The sequence below is a fragment of the Colletes gigas genome, unplaced genomic scaffold (genome assembly GCF_013123115.1).
Source record: "Colletes gigas isolate AHSC1104 unplaced genomic scaffold, ASM1312311v1 Colletes_gigas_Sc00041, whole genome shotgun sequence".
Taxonomy (NCBI): domain Eukaryota; kingdom Metazoa; phylum Arthropoda; class Insecta; order Hymenoptera; family Colletidae; genus Colletes; species Colletes gigas.
This window is the reverse complement of record NW_025106670.1, coordinates 1,127,803-1,145,974: the sequence shown is the minus strand read 5'-3', so window position 1 is coordinate 1,145,974 and position 18,172 is coordinate 1,127,803. Positions and strand designations below refer to the sequence as shown.

The 18,172-nt window shown below is 35.6% G+C and overlaps 1 protein-coding gene across 5 annotated transcripts; it reads left to right on the top strand.

Moving 5' to 3' along the window:
• Positions 1–50: 50 nt before the first annotated feature.
• On the top strand, positions 51–9,795 carry LOC122402930 (extensin-like). 5 transcript variants are annotated; one of them, XM_043406130.1, is made up of 16 exons: positions 51–277; positions 337–459; positions 530–662; positions 877–990; positions 1,062–1,183; positions 1,274–1,470; positions 1,552–1,700; positions 1,780–1,845; positions 1,923–2,080; positions 2,204–3,139; positions 3,217–3,438; positions 3,586–3,638; positions 6,331–6,434; positions 7,897–7,941; positions 8,033–8,248; positions 8,447–9,795. In XM_043406130.1, the coding sequence occupies exons 2-16, from the start codon at positions 418–420 to the stop codon at positions 8,713–8,715; spliced, it is 2,826 nt and encodes a 941-aa protein (XP_043262065.1). In that variant the 5' UTR covers positions 51–277; positions 337–417; the 3' UTR covers positions 8,716–9,795. The 5 variants fall into 5 exon arrangements, with proteins under 5 accessions (XP_043262065.1, XP_043262063.1, XP_043262067.1 ...); XM_043406128.1 differs by having other exon boundaries at positions 3,211–3,438; XM_043406132.1 differs by lacking the exon at positions 1,780–1,845 and having other exon boundaries at positions 3,211–3,438.
• The last annotated feature ends 8,377 nt before the right edge of the window (positions 9,796–18,172 follow it).

Genomic DNA, 18,172 nt, shown 5'->3' with positions numbered 1-18,172 from the left:
CGCGCAAGCTTGTCAGTGTCAGCGTCTCATACAGCCATGGTACTAAAAGGATAGTGAATGATTATTTAGTAGTGTCGGTTAATATTTTGACTAAATTACTAGGAAATTCGATATCGACAGTGTTTCGATTATTAATTAATTCAATATGAAGTCGTGGTTCACATTTAGTATTTATTAAAAGATCGAGTATATATGACGATACATTTTAAAGCCATCGGTGCTTAATTGGCGATTTATTGCCACCAATCATAACCTATATTTGTACAATATACGTGATGTATGTACGAATGGCTGGGAAGCTATTAAACAATACAGTTATTTGTTAATTTCTTTTAGTGCAAGAAGAGAATACTCGGATGAATATGTTGACGTTATGAAAAAAATAATATTTGACAAGGTTATACATATTTCATCCACATGACTAAAGGAAAATTGAGGGGCTCAGACTCCAATAACAAGGTACATTAACGAAATAATTTAGCGACGTTGTAAATACTCTTCAAATTAATGCACTTTTCATAACAAATAGTTAACAGCCTCTAATACAATTTTTAAAAATGGAGAAACTTATACATCAGAGTTTGAAATTAACGAAATACCACCTAGTGCCCGCACATTGCTTACAAAGGGTTATATACAAGATGAAATCAATTCTTATTCAGGTATATTATCGCATTTACTTGTATCAGGGAGACCCGGAAAGTAATGTCGTTCCTGCGTAGATATTTCTTTGTCATTTACTCGTTTACTCGTAAATAATTAAATCTTAAAAGAAGACCAACAACTTTGGACAACGATAGACGACATTACTTTCCGGTCCCCCTAATACTAAATACTTGTCCTATTGTCGTTTACTTTGTAAGTAAATATTCTTAGGGGCTACTGTTTCAACACGTGGGCGTTTCATGACGGAACAAGAAAAATTACGATGTCCGAACGAACGTCCTCTGTACCTATACATACAAGGCCATACGAAACACAATGTAGACCGTACGTTATTTTCCTTTGAATCTTTGCAATTTTAGCGATAAGTTCTTTAGAACTACCTTTTCTATTTTCAGTGGCCATACAAAAAATTAATGAGATCATTAAAACAGAACATCAGAGTTCTTTAAATAGGCCAAGTAGGTTTACTAACGCACCGCCGCCTCTCATGAGCTTACATTCTGGAATTACATCGGTGGTAAGCGATATTTTTACATAGTACTAGGGGTGTGCGGTATTTTAATAAATTCTATACTTTTATTTATTGTTATTAACATAATTTGAATAGGAAAAGATTTGCGTCGGGATAGAAAATGCTCCCGAGGGATTTGATTTACGAGGTAGAATTATAGGTACAGGTGGAGCTAATTTATTGTATATTAGAGGGGAAACTGGTGCAAATGTAACTTTAAGAGGTAGAGGGTCGCAATTCATTCATCCGGCTTCAGGAGCTGAATCCCCAGAACCGCTACATTTATACATAGAGTAAGATCATCGGCGTATTCCTTTTTAAACGATAATTTTTTATTTTCGTAACGTCAAAACACATATCTTTTGTTTGTACAGGCATCCAAAACCGGAAGCACTGCAAAATGCAAAACAGTTAGCGATTAATTTGATTCAAACAATGCAGTCTGAATTACAATTATACATACAACAACAACCACCACCAGTACAATCACAGCAAGTTATAGAACAGTCGCAAATACAACAAAGTATGAATTCTAATTTCACTTAATAAACATCGAATATGATCATACATTTTTACCACGGTTATTTTCATTTTTTTTATAGCACAATTTCAAACCATGAACATTGGTACTTTGGGACAACCTAATGTTGTTACTATACAACATCAAGGTAGAGCACGTACGCTAATAGTTCATGGCTATTCGAGTTTCTTTCTTTAACCGTTCGAAACCATTGTTATTTAACAGATATCATACAACATCCACAAAGTAGCGTAGTAACATTGCCAGCAACGATTCTCACTGCTACGGTAGCTGGTGCGCCGGGATCTGGTATAACAGTTCCTCCGCCTGGAGTACACATTCCTCCTCATTCTGGGCCATTGGTACCACCGCCGCAAGCTCAGGTAAAATTCGAATATAAAAAATCAATGCTCTTAAGATAATTAATGAGATTGAATAAGAAAAGAAAATACTCGGTAGCTACGTAAAATAAAATTCTTTAATGTAATGATGTATTGTGTGCAAAGGAAATACAAACTTTCATGCCACCTCCTCCGGTCGGACAAGTGCAATTAATTGGTCCTCCGTCGACAGTAAGTCAAGTACAATATCAAATTCATCCTGGCCAACCGCTGCAAATTCAAGGGATTCAATCTGGATCACAGTCATCGCCACAACCTGTTACTCAAATGTACGTCATGAGTCAGCCACCGCCGCAGAGTCCAGCTCAGCAGAACTTTATTACAAGTAGTAGCGCGCCTGTCAGCGGTGCAGTTTCTTACGTGTACACGCAACCAAACATACAAAGGCCTTCTACACCGCCGCAAGGAATAATCGAAGCCGTGAACGTGAATTTACAACAGCCGCCTCCAGCTGCCCCGATTAATATAACTCAACAACCGCCTCCGCCATTGCTGCATCTACATTTTCCACCGCCAAACTTTCCTCCAAACCAGCCACCGCCGCCTGTACCACAGACTTACCAGATACAGTATCAGCAAGTGCAAGCACCGGTGTCGCAAGCGCAGACGCAGTTTGTGTTGCAACCCGGTGAACATATCGTTCCACCGCAGTTGCAACAAAATCATGAACAATCTCAGGCTGTGGCTCAACACATGTTGCCTCCGCAGTTCGACAGTCATGTTCCTCAATTTCATTTGCAAGTACCTCCTCCGTCTACTCAAACGTTCTTAGTCCCTAATGCCCAGTCACCCCAACATCATCTTCCTCCTGGAGGCGAGGTTCAGCATCAACAGGAAGGACCGGTGGATCAGGGACTTCAGCCTCAACCGGTCCCACCTCCGCAAATTGTACCACCGCCATCGGCTGCTCAAATGTCAAATTCTATGAATGTTCTTACCAGCATTCCTCCACCGACGCAAGCACCTCCTTCGCAAAATGCTCCATGGTTGTATCAAGCGCAACAACCACAACAAATGTTGCAACCTCAAGGTCAACTGCAGGTGACGTCATTACGTTTAGACCAACGAAATATACATTTATACAAAGGTGAAATAAACTATTGATTTCACAGGTTCAGATCCCACCAGGAAATATACCTTTACACAATGTACCTCCGCCGCAAGTTCAGGCGCAGATACAGTATCATGCTCAGCACATGCAGTATCAAAATGGTCATTTACCTCCACAAGTACACTATACGGTTCAGCCACCGCCTCAACAGTTCGATCAAAAGCCCGATTCACCGGAACAGAAATCTCATGGCGTAAAGAGAAGGTTCTCAGACGTTGAAGCAAACCCGGTGAGCTCTCAAACTTTAATGCTTAAAAATTAACCGTTTGAGTCCCAAACTATAACCTATAACCTTTGGAAATTACCTCTGGTACTCAAACGGTTAAAGAAAGTTATTTTGCAAAGTACTGAGAGTACATTTTTGTACAAATAATAGGAAGCACCGCCGTATCAGTGTGGTCCACTACCTGCTCAGCGTCATGGAACAGGGTAAGTAAAGTAATAAACGTTTTACTCTAATCCTGTATTTAGTTATCACATTTATAATTAATAAGCGATATTCTTACGACAATGTAAGAGCAGGCGTGTTAAATACACGGCCCGCGGGCCGCATGCTGCCTAATTCATGACTAATTTATTTTATTTTTTTATTATGCGTAGTTTTGTCACTCGTATAATATATACAATTTCATAACTTGGGGTTCACGACTATGAAAACTTTTTATCCAATGTAAACATAGTTCCAACAGATCAAATTAAAAAATGTCGATCACTGCTTTATAATTTAGTTTACGACTGATTGTGTAAATGAGTTTGAACAAGGCTATTGAATTTTGTAAAATAAATTTATTGATTTCTATGAAAAGATAAGTAAGATAAGATTGATATTTTGTATTTATGTCTATTTTTTTTCAAATATAGTTTATTTAATTCAATTCAAGATTTTAAACTAAATTCTGACAATTTAGCGTCTTGAAAACAATGCCAAGTATTGAAAAAAAGAAACGAAACAATGTTATTTATGCAAAAGACTTTATCGCCAATGTATTTTATGCTTTCTTACAAATAAATGTATTCTTTTACTTATCTCTGTGGAAATTATTGGTTTCTTTTCAATTCCACGTATGTTTGTTTATGATGCAATGATTGGAGTTGGTAAAAATTGGCTCTCGGGCAAAATTGAATTTGACATGCCTGTGTAAGTGAATTAACATGAATAAAGCAGGTTTAAAGAATTTTAATTACTTAATAAATACATATTTAAATTATTAAAATAACACACGTCTGTCTTTGGCAGTGAAATTAATATAATACTTAGATAAATTTAATTTAAAAAATCCATGTAATATTGACGGTTGTAGAAACATGTATATATATTTTTTTTAATTATTTGGTTTATTAGTAGAGGAGAAGGTAGGATTATGAAATAGGGTAGAAATATGAGACACTATGGTTTTGAGCTATATGGAAAATGAAATATTAAGATCGTAGTAACGTCGTATAGCAGAAGCTTTTATTATGTATCGCTATACCATTGTTTAACAGACGTTTATTGTTTCCGATGCAACAGAAAGTTTTTACGTGTAGGTGTTCAAGTGCAATTCTCTGTTATTTATTTTGTGATTATAAAGAAAAGCAGAAAGGTAAGTTGTTCTATGATAATCGCAGTTTCATAGTATCAATGGGGTTTTTAAGTTATTGTACGTTTAATTAATAATAGAATGAGAGAAACGTAAAGGCGGGAAATGGTAGCAAATATGAGACATTTGATATTATCAAACAGTGATATTAGTTAACCTGTGCAGCTTCGACCAGGATCGAATGATGCAGTCTGCATATTTCGCAACGCTAAGTTTTCTGAAGACGCTAAGGGTGAGCTGTGGATTCAATGTTGTCCGGTCAATTATGGGCCCATCGTGATTGCGGAGGTTCAGAAACATGTATATGCGAATATTGTAAAACTGCATAAACTATAATTGTATTTACATATTTTGTACTTGTATGTTATCCAAACTACCCTCTAACGCAGTTTCAGAACTTATTTCCCACAAAAGTAATTCTGTCTCATATTACCACCCCATTTTCTAGACGTCCAATTTTGCATAGATTTAGAAATAGCGAAAAATTGAAAGATTTCATAAGGTACACGATATTTAGAAATTCTCTAAATTTATTTAGAAAAATTCTTTAATTTTGAGAGCCTCCAGGTAAAAAAACAAAAGGTGTATCTCACATTCCTACCGCTTCCTCTACATTATGTACATTGCAGACTTCCATAATTTTTAAAAGCTGCTTTATAGATAATTATTTAGATATAAAAATTGTAAGTTAAATGCAGTCGTTTTATTCTATATTATAATGTGCTTGAACAGATGCACTGCGATACATTAAATTTCTTTCAGAAACTTGCTTTGATCAAGATGTACCAAAGTCAATATATAGGAAGAGAACGCGTTCAAATTTTAAAAGATTTAATAACGTTTAGATTGCTTCTTCTACATAAAAATGAAAAATATCTGATAATATAGAGTAAGGAACGTTGACTTGTTGTGACCAAGCTATAATTTAGTAGTGAGAATTCTACGTATTCACAATCAAACTATTTTAAAGGAATTGTTTTACTTGTAATAAATCGTCAAATCGATACAAATGTACATCCGGTAGTAAAAGTGTTTAAAGTAAATGATTGTGAATATAACAAATTTTTTTCACAGAATATTATGTCGAACGAAGAATCTATGTATTTATATGGTTTCCTTGAAATAAATCTTTTCTGCAAATATAAAGCAAAAGAAAAAACAATGATTCGCTTATAGTTCTATCGTGTTATCAGTACTGTTGTCACGTTGGAGATTGTATATAATACATATTTTTATTACTAGTTATAAGTTCTCGGTTAAAAAAAGATATTATTTGCAAATATAATTGCTATCTTACAGATTACATGTAAAACAATATACTTCTAATATTATAATATTCTGTGCTGTTAAGTTATAATAGAAATAAGTAGACTTTACGTAAAGTTTAGTATCATTAACTATGACCTGGTTTACACCAGGTATTTTTAACATTTCAGAAGTATCCATGGCCGTGCATCAGGTGATATTTGCTTAAATTATGAAATGTTTATCTATGATAATTAACTGTGATTTAATAATTTGAAAATGAATTGTTTAAGCAGAGAAGGTGATCGACAGCAGCAGGTCTTGCATGGTCCATCATCAACAGCTGCGGGTCTGCCTCATGGTGATCGAAACAAGCTGCTAATGCCACCTCCACATCCAGGTCTGTAACTAAGAGTATTCAAGATGAAAGAGTGCTGGATATCTTTTGAAACTCAATACAATATGTTATCTTATAAATAATAATCATAAAATGATGTGCACTGGATTTATTAATAAAGTACATTTCTCTATGTAAATGTCATAAACTTAGTAATACATAAAAATGTTTATTATTGATCTTTACGTTTATAATTCAGTGATTTGCATTTTCATTTCAGACGGGTATCTAGCATTGTTTCTCAATACTCTTAGCCTGTAGTATATTACTTACTGTAAATATTTATTTTTGCTAAACGGTATAAATTTCTTCTTACTCTTAATCGATACATCTCTTAGCGATCTGCTTTCATCATGTACTCGTTCAAACATTTTACAGATGGCCGTCAGTAATACCTACAAGGTTTATAATATTACAGAATAGTTAGCTTTCTATTTAACTTTATTTATTATTATTTAGAATTAACAAAATGTTTGCCATAGAATTACAACATTTAACTTGCGTGCCTTAATTTTACTGCTTTTTCATAATATGGTTTTCATTAAAATGTACATGTTTTTCAGATCTCTGTACGATAAAAGTGATTTTACATTTCAGTCGTTACTTTTTATCTGTATTAACTATAATTATTATTATTCGTGTTATGTTAAAAATGTATTATATGTTTTAATATGAGTATTTTAACTTTAACGAATTAAAATATCAAGGTCATTTAGTCTGCGGATCTGACTTCCGAAGCTGAACTAGCAGGGCATATTACCGTGTTAATATTAATGATTCTTACTTTAGAAATTATTAATCTAGTTCTTTTTATGTGCAGCTAATTTACAGAAATGCGTTAGATATTGCAGAACAGTTCCGTACTATTGATTCTATTGTTTATTTTTATTTTACAGCGAATCCATTTATGATCTTGATAGCTTTAACTAGAAATGTGGACTTTGTAGATGAAAATAAATGTTAAATAATGAGTTTCGTTTTTCAGATCACGGACCAGCAGCTAAACGGTGTAAAATAAAAGGGCCAGATCAGAATGATAATGGTGGTTCCCATAATTGATACAGTGAACATATCTATTATTTGTTTTCAGCTGCATATAGTGATTGTAATCATTATTTTTTGTTAGTTAGAAATGGTCAATGGCGTGAAATATTGTTATTAAATAGTAAAACTATTTAAAACTTTATTTGAAAAGTTCAAATAACACTTTGAGCACAAAAATAAGATTATTAGTATTTGCTTTTTGACTAAATATATATAAAATATCCTTGAGGAAAGTACCTTTGTCTTTAATATTAACAAAAATTGAAAATTAATATTTTTTAGAAAATTTATTGAGTTAATAAATTGCATTACAATATTTCACTGCATTATTTGCCATATTTAATTCTCCGATGCACTTTATATTCCATCTTCCATATCTTTCTATACGTTTCTTTTCATATCTTGAATTTCCATGATTTAGGTGAAAAACGAAGCATGGACCAAAAGTCTGCTGGCATAAGTTCAGGTATACTTAACATTTGTTACAGTATACAGTATTTTCTATGTCCTGCGAACCGCAAAGAAACTTCCGTTATGCGAATATGTTTCTGCGATAGGAAATGAGCAGAATCAAATAGAAGATTCGGTGAACATTCATTCTGGAGGTGGTCCGCCTCTACCTCCGCCGCTTCCGCCACAAGCACCATGGCAGATTCATCATGTCAGGGTTCCATGGGGTAGACCACCCCCGATGCCAAGAGACGCAGAGCATCAAGGAGTGTGTCCTGTTCTACCTCCAACCAATATGCCACCGCCTCAAATTAGACCCAGAGGTATTTACAGCGAGCAATGAATTTACATTTAAATACAATTTAAATGATGCATAATAAATATTTGAAAAGGTCTCTGAAATGATGTACCCAGAGTGGTGATAGTACAAAGATAATTTCTAATTAATTTGTGACTCTGCGTCTTCAACTCTTGCTTAATTTTTAAGTACAATGTAACTGACTGTTGTTTCTGTGATTCAGGACACGTTGAAGGCAATCGTTCGCCCGTTCAAAATGCAATATTGGAGCATCCGTTGAACGTCGAATATAATCAAATGCCACCGTATACCACAAAACCTCCCCCTTATAATTCACACCCATTGATGCAATCAATTTGCAATCCACCGCCACCGCCACCGCCACACCATCAACAACGACCGCAGCATTCTCCTCAAACGATGCAGCATTATCAGGTGCCAATTTCTCAAACATATCAGCCACCGACTTCCTGTCCACCATGGATGAATTAAACATACCGTGACACGCGAACAAAGTTCTTACGCTAGTACCTTAAAGATAACCGATGCAGTGCGACCAATTAAACGATGTTCAATCGAATCGTCTCTAAACGTTAAACGGACGGCATTGCATCGCGTCATCTTCGTTGAATTGTTCCTTGCGATAGTTAATTATAATTTAATTATTCGTTGCGAACGTGTGGCTGGGAGATGCTGTTTTGTAAAAATGTGTATATGTTGGAAATAATTTATAGCTAAGGTCTGTAAGGCTTTAGGTAGCGTATGATAGCAATGAATTTATAAATATTGTTTTACGAGCAAAGGATAAACTCAATCGTCGATCTAATTATGTATTTAATACCGAATCGCAATTTGCAATGGAGAACCACTACTAACGGTGCGATGTGGGTGCATATAGTTAGAACGAAGTTATTTTAATTAGTTCTAAAAAAAAATGCTTCTAGTATTCACGCACACAGACACAATGCGAGGACTTAGGTGAAATAATTTTTTGTATTCGTAGAACGAAATTAGTCTTACGCGAGTTCACCGTACAGTGTCTGTCTTGTTTTATTGTCCGTATCACCACCGGTACCGTATGATTTATTCATAGATAATACACATACGACGTACGTGAATAAATCAGTGTTGAAAATCTTACGATCCGCTATCAAAATTACGAGATTTCTTTTGCGTGAGAATTCACCATAATTGTATATAGGATGTTCGGCATCTCAAAAATTTAAGAAAGAATAATAATTTATTAATTGGGGCTCCGTTTAAGAGTTATTAATAAATTACTATTCTAGATTTTGGTCTCTAGAATTACCCCGTAAAATTTTGAAAACATAGATGCAGAACACTCTGCACATTAATTTATGCAGACATTTTTATACTATAACTGTGATTTCATGATTGAGTAATCACGCTTTGTCTTCACGTGCGTCTTAATAAAGTAATTTTGGATGCAGTATGATATTTCAGCGTTACAGGGACAAGCGACAGGCTCTGTTCTATTCGACTGGTGTACGAAATCTTTTAACTTGCGTTAAGTTATCATTTTTTATGGTTTAGTTATAAAAATATATTTTCCGATGGGACATAATTTTTTCAATAAATTAATTTAATCGTAAGAAATCATCGTTTGGTATTGTTTTTCATCTGTTTACACCAGGTGTGCGCAATTCATCGATAAATGGCCCACAAACGAGCCACGAGTGACGTCATGTTGCAGTGCAACGTGATTGGTGGGAGTAAGTGATGCACATTCGTGGGATTCCTTTCTGCGCATGCGTAAACTGACGTCACAGCTACCATAGATGTATCTCTACCGCAAAAAGAGGTGCATGTTTGTATAAAATTGAACTTTCTACTTTAAATGCTCGCAAATTACACAAGAATTAGCCTATTAAAGATCCCCTATGTATTTCTCTAGCTATACTAAGAAAATAATCTCTATTAAGCTTTAAGTTTTTGTCTCTTTCCTTTAATTTTCTTAAATTTTGTTCCTTATACGGCAGTGATCGTGCGTTCCAGTGCGCATGACGAAAAATTCCCGCGAAATCCATCACTGCACCCAGGCGCCCCCTACGCCGGCCATCTTGAATCCTAGAAAAACTCCCATTTCCGGTTCCTACGCTAATTACGGGACAGTAAAGGTATAACAATAATTACAAATTTTATATTATTGTATCTGTTAAATACACCGTCAGCTCAGTTAATTTAAAGAAATGAACAAAGTACAATCGATTAGCATACGCGACAATGGCGAATAGATACCAAGATCCTTCGACCATTGCTATGCACCCTTTATTCCTCGCGAAAATTACAAAGTTCAGAAAAAGGTAAATTTAACAGACTATGTCTCCGTAGATGCTTTCAAAAGATAGCAGTTTCACCATCCCTTGATTTTCAAGCGTTCAAACTTCCATTAGATCGCGCTAACGAGCGAAACTTTGCTCGAACACGTCGCGAACTCGAAAGTCACATTCTTGCAACTCCGTGACTCCTTGTACGCGTTCGTTTTCTTTTTCTCCCCGGTTATTCGATGAGAATAGAAACTTCTCACGCGACGCTATTAATGTTACCAAACGCGAAACTCGCTAAAAATGCAACTCGTTCGTTCAAACAAATTCGTGGTACAAATAAATTGTATTATCTTTTTTCTGCTAGAAGGAAGTCGTTAGAAATTCTTTAAAACGACGATTGATACGGCAGACCACTTCTAGCGTTCAGGATAATTCAGGATTCGAGTGAACAGGAGTTTAAGAGGTAAATAAAATTCATGTTTCTATCAATATTAATTCAGTGAATCGTCATCCATGAGAATTTTCAGGTCGGTATGGCAGTCAGATTCGGCCACCGAATGAACTTTCGCGGTCAAATCTGCCATACCGACCTGGAAAGTTCGGAGGTGATTTTAGCGACCTCTCGTGGACAGCGGTCAGTTGAGAAACTCACTCAATTAGTGTGACAGGCAGCAGCTTGTGCGTGTAATACGAGTTTAAAAGTACATACGTATTATTCGCGATTCCTTGACTAGTTAAAGTTGTAAATAACTTGCAAAAAATCGGTTTCTATCCGCGGTTTCTACCTGAGGTGCCCCTCGGGTGCGTAAACAAGCTTCGCGAGACATCGGGGGATCCCCACCCCGCCGCCTAATCCGCGAGCATTACCGAGCACAGCGGATGGCCTTCATTTATCCTTCGACGTCAACACGATCGGCGTTTCGCGACCGAGGTGCGTATTTCTAACCTTTTGCTGCTTCCTCGTTACAATCGATCATTCTTTAACTATGATTTAACTTGTATTTCATTTCTGTTGCAGTCTCTGATTGAAACTCGACGCCATGGGAAGCTTCATTGGCGCTTATAGTACACCATGATGGCGGACAAGTCGACTAATTTTTGAGGGTATATTTTGGTAACAATTATAACAAAAATAATTCGTTTCAAGCATGATCCCAATTTTATAATCGGTCATTGTTAAGATAAAATATCAAAATTCTTAACAAACTTTTCATCCACTTCGATATATATCGAACTAGAAATGGCGTAGATATTAACGATACATTGCAATAGTTTATATTATACTGTATTCTGATCGCGATTAAATATTTCCGGACTGTTATTTATTTAATTAATTCTTCACATTTCTTTATGAATTATTGCAATTGCAATTTGCATATATATTTCGATGCAAGTTTCAAAAAACGTACTAACTGCGTAGTTGCAATATTCAAGCATAAATAACTAGCGAACTTTAATTCTTGCAAATTTCGGAATATTTATAAAACTTACTATTCTAACATTCTTGCATAATCATGCTTACAACTCTAACAATGAAACTTGGTGATATAGTATTTATAAATTACAATTTTCTCGTTGAAATTCTCATTGATTGAGAATATTTCTATGTATACAGCAGTACATAGTAAAGCAGTGTTTCCTTTGTAAAACTCTAGTAAGAAAGAATAAGAAAATCGATAGGCAAAGCACACGTGTGCTTGTGTTGTATTTCTTGTCTCCTGTCCCTTTCTTTTCAGGTCTTTTCTTTCCAGGAAATTTGTTGGCCGAGCGCAATGCGGCCGGTAGAGTCAGTGATTGTGCGTAGCAATCAAGTTTGTTTTTCGGGGCAAAGTGACCCCAAGCACGTTATCGTTCACGGTGTTAGACAAACGCGAGAATAGAAGCAGTGTTTCTTACGCGGTATTAAATTATTTACAGAGCATCGCGGCTCTTCATGTTTTCTGAATCGCGATAGTAGAGTCATTTGTTCGCCGATTTCAATCTTCGGTCGCGGTATTCTAATTTAATATTTTCCAATCAAATTAATTATTTTTTCAATTTGAAATTTAAACTCCTCGTTACCGGAATTAGAGTCGGTGCATCACCGAAGAGGATTATTTGGCGATGCTCCACGAGTAAACAATGTAGGTATAAATTTATACTTTGGAATTTTTAATTAAAAATCTTTACAGTTTTAACAATAGATTCTAATTGTTTTCTTACAGTTTTCTTACAGTTTCTGAACATGATCCTGGGAACCAGTAGCAGTACTCGGGGAGTATCGGGCGGTGGACCACGAGCGAACAACGTAAGTATAAATTTATACTTTGAAATTTGTTAATTAAAAATCTCTATAATTTTAACAATCGATTCTAATTGTTTTCTTGCATTTTTGTTACAGTCTCTGGACCTGAATCTAACCAGCAGGACCATGGATCTGACTGATGGATGACTGATGGATGATTTCGAGGACTTGAAGTCATCACTGGTAAGTCGCATGCTATTTTGTTTCCTCTGGTCCCCAACCATGTTGTAGGATGAAAGATCCGAATCAACACGGGTGACCAGTTGTATACTTAGTATTTTTGACGAGTTAAGTGACCGCGGGTATGAAAAATACCCGTGAGTAGTAACATCAACTGTTATATTGTTTAGAGCAGGTATTAGGGCCTTCTTGCACTCGCGTTTCTTAGTCTTACAAATGAATGATAATTATTATTACATTGTATTGCGATCGTTTACTTAATCAATACATCGTACGATGTATTTAAAGTGCAAGAAGGCATTTCGCGACAGGTCGATTTTTGAGTCAAAGTAACATGCATTTTATACTAGCTTCAATCTTTTAAAAAATTTACTTTGACGATAGAATCGACTAAGAATAGTTGAATATTTTGAATTACAATTTAATGAATTCATTTCAATTTTTAAAGTAAATTCTTTTATCATGAAATCTCAAGTAGAGTCTTTCATTTTAAATAATTCAATTTCATTTATAATAGTTTTATTGAATAGTAGTATTTTTCAATATTAGCGTCTTTTATTATTGATATATTACATAGAACAAGTCGAGTCATTTGAACTAAAAATTAGATACGAAATACCGTTTAGCTATTAATCAGTTTTTCTAGTCAGGATTTTCAGAGTAATTTTTCCGTGTTCGTTGCCTAAGTTCATGCACATGCCCAGGTGCTATTTGCATGAGCGAAGGCAACGGGGCACGATGACTTTATTTATAATAATTCAACGATATATTGGCGACTGACATTGGCTAGTGAATCGTGCGCGACGTACTGTCCACATGTGTGTGTGTGGTTAGGTTGTGGAAGTGCGTCGTTTCAGATGTTTTTAGAATTGCAATTTACATACAGAATTTTATAACATTAGATTTTTATCAATAATAATATCAAATTTCAATTTATCATTTATTTGAAAACTGTTGATCTTAATGGATTTAAATCTTAATATTTTTCAATCTTTAATGATACATTTATGCAATAGATTTTATTAAAGACTATATTCCATATATTGAAACGTTCTATACAAACGTTTATCTATATAATATAAGTACGCAAAGATCACTAGCCATTGTCAGTCTCAGAAACCAGTAAGTCCACAATTAGAGTGTGAATGTTTGCAATATTCGGGTGTCGGAGGAACCCCGGGGAATCCTCTCTAGTTTAGGTCGCGCCCGAATATTATGCGTGAGAACCGTGGAGTGTTTGTTTGCGAGAATGAGTTTTGCAATTTTTTAAATATAGGTTTAGGTAGGTAGGTAACTTTTTCTCTGGTGTGTGTGTGCTTAATCTAAGTAGGTAGGGTCAGGGCAGGACTGTCCACATTAGTAATTCGGGTAGGCGCGTTTTCGCGTGGCAGTTCTGTACCTGTAGTTACGATTTCGAGAGTAGAAATTTTGCTGATTCAAACGGTGTACATGTGCTGTTTGTTTCGGCTTTATTTTCGACTCCTCGAATCGCGCGACTCTTAAAGTCGCTCTTTCGCGCTCGCGGTCGTGTTTAGGTCCCTTTCGAAACGTTCGTCCCCCTCGAGATTCACCACGTACGCTTGACCAACAATTCGTATATTGTTGGAAGACTACGTATTGCACAAAATCTCGAGCCCTGTTTTAAATAAGTTTCAGACATCGGCAGGACCGCCGAAGAAAGAAAAGGCTCTTAATGAGCTGAAGAGGCCTTGACAAATTGTTTCAAGAGTTGGCTGCAACAAATGGCTTTGCATCTTCATCTTCGGATGAGAATGCAAAGCCATTCCTGTTTCTACTTTGTCACTTAACTCGTCTGTAGTTGTAGTTAGTTTATTTTTCTGGCTGGCTCACGTATGCATGTACTTCGTACATGATTGCACCATACATGCCAGCCATCTCTCCCCATAACCCGCGGTTATGATATACATAGAGTTGCGAATATGCAATAATCGCGTTTGCTTTTAGAGTTGCGAACTCTTATTTTTCGCGTTGACTTTTCAGGGTAGCGTTGCGACTAAACACGATACGCGATTGCTTTTTTGCTTCAGTACTTAGGTACTGAATGTTTGCTTAAAAATAACGTTGCGAATGATTGATAAACGCGATTGCTCGTAGAGTTGCGAGATACTATTTTTCGCGTTTGCTTTTCAGGGTAGTGTTGCGAACAATCACGATTCGCGTTGCTTTTTTACTCTTTTACACATATAATGGACGTCAAACGCGTTTGGAATTTTCATATTATAAATTAGCGTTGCGATCTTGATTAATCGTGCGATTTTTTAATTAGCGTTGCGATATTTTCAATGCCCAAATTCTACCCCAATTGTAGTACTAGAAGTAGTTAGTTTAGTGGCCAGTACATGTGCATGCACATGTACCAATAGCCCCTGATTAAAGTTAGAGTTGCGAATAATATACAATGTTCGCGTTTGCTCTTAGAGTTGCGAACAAATATTTATCGCGTTGATCTGTTAGTGTTGCGACTGAACACGATTCGCGATTGTTTTTATGCAAACCTAGGAACCGGGTGTTTGCTTTAAAAATAGCGTTGCGAATTTTTAGTAAACGCGATTGCTCGTAGAGTTGCGAATCACTATTTTTCGCGTTTGCTTTTCAGGGTAGAGTTGCGAATAATTACCATTCGCGATTGCTTTTATTCTTACAAGTCGCGTTTGGAATTCTTTCTATTATAAATTAGCGATTGTTGATTTATCGCGTTGTTGTTCCGTAGTGTTGCGATATTTAAAACATGTAACTTCATCCCCATATGTGCCACTTTATTGTAGTTAATAGTAATTAGAAGTAGTTAGCTTATTTTCTGCAACGCCACGATCCAGCATTTTTGGGCAACGCGATTTGCATTAGCGTTGCGAAACATAAATATATTTCCATTAAAGATAGAGTTGCGAATATATAATAATCGCGTTTGCTCGTAGAGTTGCGAATTCCTATTTTTCGCGTTTCCTTTTCAGGGTAGCGTTGCGAATTCCATACGCGATTGCTTTTATCGTTATTTAAAAATAGCATTGCGAATTAACCGATCGGTTTGCTCTTAGCGTTGCGAATTACTATTTTTCGCGTTTACTTTTCAGGGTAGCGTTGCGAACAATCACCATTCGCGGTTGCTTTTATTGTTAGAAATCGCGTTTGGAATTTTTATATTATAAATTAGCGTTGCGATCTTGACTTGTCGCGTTTTTTATTAAGTAGAGTTGCGATTCAATGCCCAAATGCTGGCCAAAACGCTGGCCAAAACGCTGGCCATTGCATCAAGGATCATGAAGAAGCAAGCTGAGATCTGCAAAGCCTCGAATGGCTCAACATCGTTATTAAAATTAGTGTTGCGTATGATTGAATATGGGTGCACGCGATTTAATTAATAAAAGAACCCTGTGAGGTTCATTTTACGAATAATAAGCACCATTCGCGTATTGTTTTTTATCTTATAATTTAGCGTTGCGAAAGAAAGAATGGTCCACTCACGGGTTGTTTGAATTTAACACGAGTGGACGTTAATCTAAAATATATCTTTTCTTTATATATTTGCCAAAGGAAATACTGCTTTAAAGTACTGCTGTAAATAGACCAATTGTCTTATTCTTTATAACGCGTTAAATATATTATGATTAATGTTATTGTAGATTGAATTTATGATTCCAATCTATATATCTATATCACCAATTAATCATTATTAGAGTTGATAATTTTTACGGGATATAATAACCGTTGCATCTCAATTGTTATTTATAAATAGTGAATTTTTTTATAAATATTCTGAATTCTTTGCATAAATCAAAGTTTGTTCGCGATTATTGTTTTAATCGATGGGAAATAGAATGCTTGTATCGAAAGGATATGCAAATTGCAATTCGATATTTCATATTGAGAGTTCATTTCCGCGTAGAATCGACATTTTCGTTCGTTATTGCTTTTTACGAACCTAATTTAGTTTCGAATACAGTAAAATATAATTATTGCAATGTATACGTCTTAAAAATTTTTCTATTTGATAATCGAAACGAAAAATAAAATCTACGGGAACAATTGAATAAAATTTTCAATCTATTTTTTATTTATCTTAACACTGACACGAATTTAACTATTCATTAATACACTTTTCATTTCAGCTATTAATCCTTTGAACAAGTTCTTGTTACAGAATATAGAATCATTGAAGGATCGAATTGGAAATGGTACACGGATTCCATCTTGATCGTTCGTAGAAAAATATTTCATACAATTCTATTTATTGTCTGAATTTATGTTTCAGGGAAACATCGTGGGATTAACCAAGACACCAAGGAGAAAGTATCTTTTCATATTTCTTTGTTTTATATGAGTTATATTTATTGAATATGAGTTGTTGTTTCAGGGAAACATCGTGGGATTGTCAAAGACACCAAGAAGAAAATATCTTGTCGTATCTTCGTTTCATATTGGTTATATTTATTGTATATGAGTGTATGTTTTAGAAAAACATCGTGGGATGGATGAAGACACCAAGAAGAGAATATTTCCTCGTATTTCTTGCGTACTTCGGATCGCGTTAGAATATAAGTAAAAATGTATATAGATTATAAGATAAAAAAGCGTTCTCCAAGCGTTCGATTAAATACTACTGAAACGTGTGCGTTAATTTAAGTGGGGATGATTAATATCAAGGTACATATTAGTATTCTGATATGCAAGGTCCATACGTGCAGTTGCACATTTCTGGTTGGATCTTCCAGTGTCTTATCAGGCACTGTCGTAATAAAAGCATCGATATAAGGAGGGGCGAGTAATAATAAAGCACATATCGTTACTTTAATAATCAGGATTCGTACGTGCAGTTGCACATTCCAATTTCGTTTCTAAAAAAACATGTGATGGACTGTTTCACGTGTATCAACATTCTGTTAGGTTCTCGATCTCTTCGTCAGAGTTCGTACGTGCAGTTGCACGTTCCAATTTCGTTTCTAGAAAACATGTGTATCTTCTCACATGCGTTGACATTTTGTTAGGTTCTTCGTCTCTCGATCGGGCAGTTCTTTTAAGAACTCTCCTTTCGTAGCTCGTTTCCAACTTTTCGATAGCTTCTCCCTCGGATAGGTAGTCGAATTCCTCGCCAAAGGAAGGGTGGTTGGGGCGAGGCTAGGGCGGGTCTCCATTCGCAGCAACCTCCTCGTGGTGAGACCTGGGTAATGTTATTCAGCGT

Bases quoted from the DNA above. Each gene is read 5' to 3' on its own strand.
- LOC122402930 (XM_043406128.1), top strand. From the start codon at position 418: ATGACTAAAGGAAAATTGAGGGGCTCAGACTCCAATAACAAG. The intron at 663-876 runs GTATATTATCGC...AAATATTCTTAG, and splicing joins TGAAATCAATTCTTATTCAG to GGGCTACTGTTTCAACACGT. The intron at 1,701-1,779 runs GTATGAATTCTA...TTTTTTTTATAG, and splicing joins ACAGTCGCAAATACAACAAA to CACAATTTCAAACCATGAAC.